The 7,048-nt window shown below is 40.8% G+C and overlaps 1 protein-coding gene across 1 annotated transcript in view; it reads right to left on the bottom strand.

Moving 5' to 3' along the window:
* Positions 1–5,694, bottom strand: part of SOHLH2 (spermatogenesis and oogenesis specific basic helix-loop-helix 2) — a 65,537-nt gene extending 59,843 nt beyond the window's left edge. The window contains exon 1 of the mRNA XM_036744008.1: positions 5,647–5,694. Coding sequence (XP_036599903.1) covers positions 5,647–5,694 — 48 coding nt within the window. The remainder of the gene's footprint in view (positions 1–5,646) is intronic.
* Between the last annotated feature and the right edge of the window lie 1,354 nt (positions 5,695–7,048).

Below are 7,048 nucleotides of genomic sequence, written 5' to 3' on the forward strand. Positions count from 1 at the left end.
AAAAGATAATCAAGAAAAAGAACAAGAAAAAGAAATTGCAAGGGACTTACTAAAGTTGAACTGTTTTGTTTACATTCCTACATGGAAAGATGATGTGTATGATTCATGAGACCTCAGTATTAGGGTAGCTGAAGGGAATATGCATATATATGTGTGTGTGTGTATGTGTGTGTGTGTGTGTGTATACATACACATATATATGTATATGTGAGTGTGTACGTATGTATATGTGCATGTGTATATATATATATAGAGAGAGAGAGAGAGAGAGAGAGGGGAGGGGCACAGGGTGAGTTGAAGATGAAGGGAAGATATCTAAGAGAAACAAAATCAAATTAAGGGATGAGAGAGGAATATATTGAGAGAGGGAGACAGGGAAAGATAGAATGGGGTAAATTATCTCGCATAAAAGTGGCAAGAAAAAGCAGTTCTGTAGGAAGAGAACAGAAGGCAGTTGAGGGGGAATGAGTGAATCTTGCTCTCATCAGATTTGACCTGAGGAGGGAATACCATATACACTCAATTGGGTATCTTACCCCACAGGAAAGAAGGAAGAAGAAGATAAAAAAAAGGGGGGATGATAAAAGGGAGGGCAGATGGGGGTGGAGGTAATCAAAAACAAACACTTGCAAAAGGGGACAGGGTCAAGGGAGAAAATTCAATAAAGGGGGATAGGTTAGGAAGGAGCAAAATATAGTCTTTCACAATATGAGTATTGCGGAAGGGTTATACATAATGATACACATGTGGCCTATGTTGAATGGCTTGACTTCTTAGGAAGGGTGAGTGGGAAGGGAAGAGGGAAGAGAATTTGAAACTCAAAGTTTTAAAAACAGATGTTCAAAAACAACAACAACAAAGTTTTTGCATGCAACTAGAAAATAAGATACACAGGCAATGGGGCGTAGAAATTTATCTTGCCCTACAAGAAAGGAAGGGAAAAGGGGATGGGAGGCAAGTGGGGTGACAGAAGGGAGGGCTGACTGGGGAACAGGGCAACCAGAATATACGCCATCTTGGAGTGGGGGAGAGGGTAGAAATGGGGAGAAAATTTGTAATTCAAACTCTTGTGAAAATCAATGCTGAAAACTAAATATATTAAATTAAAAAATTTAAAAAAAGAAAGAAAACGAAGTACAAACACAACAACAACAACAAAAAAAATTCTAGATGCAGGCGGTCCAGTCCCTGGCCCCTGGGAGCTCCCTTGAGCCATGACCCCCTTAGAGACAGGATTACAGCTGAATGTTGCTGCCAGTCTCCTAGATGCCCTGGAAGCCAAGGGCTGGGATGGAAGCCCAGAGGAGCTTTGTATCCATAACTTGGTAGGACTATGCTATATCGCAACTGAGTTAAGCTATGAACCCATTCTGCTTCCCTTCTCCATCTTCCCTAGAGAATGAAGTGTAATAAGGGGAGATTATGTCTCTCAGGTGTTAGGGGTGGTACTGTATGTTTGTTCTTGCTATACCCTTGAAATAACTATTCCTTTGTAAAAGTTGATCTGTTAAGTGGAAGTGGGTTTCAGGGGATCTCCATGAGTGGGGAACACAAGTGACAGGGGCTTGAGCCAATAGCAGAGATTAGGCTTCTCTAAGCCACCTTCAGGGTCCAGGGTAACCCTGGGGAAGAAATGAAATATACCACACCTGGCCATTAGGCAATGCTACCCCAGTCACTTTGAAGAATGAGATCCAAATTGCTAAAGGCACAGTAAAAAATAATGAGAGGATCCTAAGAACTTAGGAAACTTTTAAGGTGGAAGCCAGTTCCCAAGAATCCCCACAGGATCTTTTTTTTCCCTTGTTTTATCCTTATCTTAAAATATTGTTACCATAAGCATGGGCTTTACACAATTTATTTCAACTGTCAATTTGAAAGGGAAAAATCTCTTCAAAAGAAACCACAGCTTGTCACTGCTTTATTAGAAAGCCTGATGTTTCTCCTCCTGGCAACATTAAAAACCTAGAAAATCAAGAGTCTATTCTTCCTGAATTACTTAATGTTTTCATTGAGTCAGAGTAATGATGTTCTGTAACACAATGTTATAGGGCTCCTAGTCCCCATGGAAAGTGATCATTGGGTAGATTTTGATAAATATCTTCTGGATACTTGTCATATGTTAAGTAGTGATTAATTTTTACACCTCAAAAGACGTAAATCCACCAATTTTACTGACGTATTTAGATAAATTTAGAGGAAACAAATTAAGGCCAAATTTTTAGACCCTTCATGTTCAGTATAGAGTTTTTTGGTGCCAAATGGTATTACTAAGAAACCCAAAACATTAGCATTTCTTTGGTAAAAGAGAATCCATGCCATCTATTTGCATAAGATTTTTAGGAAGCTTATAATCTTGGAAGCAGGGTTATTTTCCTTCAGTGAGGGAAAAATTAAAATGACTCAATAAATAGCTTCCTTCCAAATCACAAAAGTGAAGGCATGACTACTATGCTACTGGCTTTTTATCAAAATATCTTTCTGTGGAGCTGTCTTAAAGCTATCCTATGTTAGGATGGGAAATAGTTTAGCTAAGACCAGGAAGTCACACCCTTTGAAGAATGATGAGGAAGTCCAGCTATTTCTAAGGACTCATCTGTGTGAATCTGTTTGCTGATGCATTTTTCTTTGTTAGAAAGAAAGTATGACCAGCCTTCAGTAGGAACTTCAGTTAGAAATCTAGCCTTCTATTCTTACATCTGATGAGTCACTGAGCCTCTTGAGTCTTAATTGCTATGATTTTAATATGTTAAATGAAGAAAACTGAACCTGTAGAGTACAATGAACTCAGAATAAACCAGAGAACAATCTTCTTGAGGTCTCTAAGGAAGTACAGAAATTTCCATCTAAAAATAATAATGCAAACAATTTCTTACCTAGTTACTCTATTTAAGGTAAGGGCTCTTAACCTAGGGTCCAAAAACTTTTTTTTAAATTTAATAACTGTATTTCAATATAATTGGTTTTCTTTCACAATTCTAGGTATTTTATTTTATGGAGTTAAAAACAATATTCTAAGAAGAGGTACATAGGCTTTTCCAGATTGCCAAAAGGGTCCTTGGCAACCACCACAAAAAAAAGTTAAGAGCTCCTGCTTTAAGCATTTCTTGAGCCATTTACAGAGGAAGACTTCTCTAGAAGATTAAGCCTAAATAAAGATTATTAAAATTAGATTACTTGCCAACAGATTAGCCGAAATACAAAACAAAGATGGGAAAGCAGCTTAGAGGAGCACAAGCTTGCATCGTGTTAGCAACGGGGCAGGCCTAGTTACTACTTCCAAGCAGAATACTTTGGAAAGCAGAGTTAAAGTACCAGGAGCCTGGGGAAGGCAAAAGAAAGACCTAGGGTAGGTAGGAAGAAACGGTTTTCCAATTTTTGCCTGGGGCCTAACTAAAGGAACATTCAGTGGAGGAAAAAAAATAAGCAGACCACTGTCTTCCAGTAATGTTAATTAAATAATTTTCAACCAACTTTTATTTAAAATTTTTATTCAGTTTAAAATAACCTTGTAGGAGTTTAAGATTCAAGGGCTAGAATAAATTTCACCCACTTTACAGATGAGTAAAGTGAGGCCCAGAGAGGTAAAATGTCCAAGGACTTATATGTGGTAAGCAGCAAAGCCCAGGTTTTTTCTTACTCTAAAGGTAATTTTTCCATTAAAGATACTGCCTCCCTAACAGTCAATTTTATTACATCCATAACTATCTTTTATGGGACTGGAGCAGGGAGGGGCAGAAAGAGTAAGCAAAAGGAATTTATGATGAACCCCAGTTTCCTCATCTATAAAATGGAGGGACAACATTACCTATTGAACCCACCTCTTAGTCTGTTAGGGGACAAGAGATATTGCAGGGCCTTCAAATGCTATGTAAATGTCAGTCCTTTTGAAACTGCCAGCCTTCTTTGAAAAGATACTTTACTAAAAGCCACAAATTTGCACTTGTGATAAATAGTAACATTTTTGACTTGTATAAACACAACTAGACTGAATCTGGCGCTAGTATGCTAAATGCTTTTTTTTTTAACTTAAGCACAAAGTACTTTTTTCTTATTTTAACACTTGTATTTTCAAATAAAAATTATGAATGCTTTTAAAAATAATCAAGCAATACTCCAGTACCTTATTTGAGTTCTGAGCTCAATGTAAGTAACATGCAGAAAGCCACTGACATTTTTAAAACACTGGATTGTCATTTGCAATCTGGAGCAAACTAAGCCCTTAATTAGTAACAGCAGGTGCAGAAATGCTTAAAGCAAACTACTCCTGCATTTCACCGAGTTGTTATTTATGTGGTTGTTATCACAACAAACAGCACTGACTCAATCAGCGGCAGCTGCACCACAATAACCTCTATTCTAAGAGCAAATGCTGGACTCCTGTTTCCCCTGGGCTCGGGGGATTTAAACTGCTATGCCCGAAGAAATTTAACATGCAGCACTCTGCCCAAATGCAACAAGAAGCACTATTGGGGCTTCAACTTCCTTTAAGACAGAGACTAGTTCTCTGCTTCTGTACCTACTGCCCAGGGGTACACTGCTTGGGCATATAGTAGACAAAAGTTCAGATTCGTGTAGGTATTAAAGGTATATTCCTGTACAGTATTAATAGTTTTGATTTTAAATGAGTCCACCTCGATCTTCAATTAAGACAAACATGTTTAAATATTCTGTTTGCAGCCCATCCCTCAGAGTGCTACCATATTACTTTCAGGAAGCTCATTCTGGTTGACTTAAAATTTAAATAGATTAAGAAAATAAAGAACAAGCTTTAGGAAGCAATTCCTGTCCTAACTTAGAGATTTGATGAAGGGTAATTTGGAGACTGTGTGAGCTACTATAATGAAGGAACAGAGATATTCTTTTTGTAGTAAAAATTTGGATTTTCTATTCTAATTGATAAAGATATCAGCGATCATAAATTTGGATTAAGATACAGAATATTTCAGGGCTCTATTTAAATAAATCATTAAAGAATAGAAAGGAGGTCAATTTCTGTTCCAGAATGAAATGCTAAGAAATAAAATTTTCAAGTTTTAAAACTAAGGGATCATTTGAAATAAATAGCTTTCAAATTTTTCACTTGGTCTTTTTTAAAAATTGCACCTTGATTTAGGGAAATGTAAGGGCAGGCAGGACACGTGGGCTATGGAGTCCACCTGTTTTTCCTCTTTTGAAAAGCCAAGCCTTCCCTTATCCGTCTCCATCATCTGACCCTTTTTGAGGATCAGCGGGCCACACCCCACAGCTTGGGGAAAACGTGGGGAAGCAGATAACTGAAAGACCTGCCCTTCTCTCAGTCACACAGGGTGCAGGGGTTCTCAAACCCCACTGGGGCTGCCCCCTGGCACCCTGGGTGTCTACCACGCAAGTGGAAAGGGGAGGGGCGCAGGCATGAGAATAGCAGCCAGCCCTAGACTGAAGGAAGCCTCTTAGGGCACTGCCACAGCTTTTCTTACCACCCCCATCTTTCCGGTCCGTGCCCCTTTTTTTTCAACATGGTCGATGCCCACGTATAGAGAGCCAGAGAGAGGGAGCTCCTGAGAATACAGAACGTGGCCTCGAGTCCAGGCCTGTCCTGGTCCAGAGGGCGAAGCTCTCACTCTGGCTACCCCTTCTTAACCCTCCAGTTTCTCTACCCCTTACCTTGGCCAAAACGCGGTAGCGATCAGTGCTCGTAATTGAACCCGCCATGACCTCACTCCCCACGTGCTGCGGGGAGCCCAGGAAGCGCTGCCACCCCGAGGGAACTCAGGCGGACGGCGGTCTCTGCCTCTACCTGGGCCACCAAGCCCCGGGCGGCCGCTGCTGCTCCTGCTACTGCTACAGCTGCACGCAAATGGCTCGTGCCTTTGCAGCTGTGGGCTCTCCCCGTGCGCCCGGCGCAACCTTAAAGTGGCCCAGACTGACCTAGTCCTGGAGCCTCTTCACACCTGGCCGCACCGCCTGAGCGCCGCCCCGCCTAAGCACCGCCATAAGCAAGGTTTGGTTGTGTGTGTATGTGTTTAAATGACTGAGACGTAGGGGTAAAACGTTCGGAAAGGTGGGGTTTGCTCGCTTGGGCCACTCACGAAGCTTGTTGGATAGGACTGAAATGGAAGCTTTCCTTCCAACTTAACGAGAACTATTTTAGAGTTCCCAGAAATTGCCCGACAATTGCCACTGAGGGTACCATGAAGATTAACAAGGTTCTCTAGAGATCCTAAATGATTATTAAAGGAGGTCTGGTCACGAGTCTCTTTGGAATCTGTGTTTTAATAAATTCCATCCCATCCCCCCCCTTTTTTTTTAGTTGGAGAAATTGATACAGGAGAAAGTAGAAGGCTCAGAGTGGATACATAGTTAATAGACCCTCATCTGGATCTTTTGCTCTTCTGCCTAACTTATTTATTGTGATTTCTCCATTGATGGGTGGGGTGAGGGGATGTAGATAAAGTAGATAAAGAGCTAGTACTTGTCATTTATGTTTGCAAGGAATCTTGAGCTCGGGTATCCGAGACCAAAATGTTTTACTTACACTGCTATGACAGGTGGGCTCTGGGCAAGCTTCCCATAACTGGTTCATGAACTTCACCACATGTAGCCTGCTGATAGTATGTCATACAGGCCTAATTTATGTCATAAGGGCATGACAAAGTGCCATTATGGTGCATTATAATATGGTAGAAGGAAGGGGGGAGAGAGATACTACTTCCTAACCTTACAATGCATTGCTCTACATAACTCCTACAGATTGCCTACCAAAAAAAAAAGTTTAAACTGTCTTTACTTGGCCTTTTGTATTGTAGTACCACCCTGTATTTCCAGCTATATCTCACATTCTCCCATGGACTATTTACTCCAGTGACCCACTACCACATATATGTTCCACGTTATTCCAACCTCCATGCCTGCTTAAGTTGTTCCCTATGCCTGGAATGCCCAGTAACTCTTCCTCTGCCTACTGTAGAATGCCCAGCCTGAATGTCACCTTCTCAACAAGGCCTTCCCTCATCTCCATCTCCACCGATTACTAATGACCTTTCCTTCCCTAACCTCTGACTTTGCT

The sequence above is a fragment of the Trichosurus vulpecula genome, chromosome 2 (genome assembly GCF_011100635.1).
Source record: "Trichosurus vulpecula isolate mTriVul1 chromosome 2, mTriVul1.pri, whole genome shotgun sequence".
Lineage (NCBI taxonomy): Eukaryota > Metazoa > Chordata > Mammalia > Diprotodontia > Phalangeridae > Trichosurus > Trichosurus vulpecula.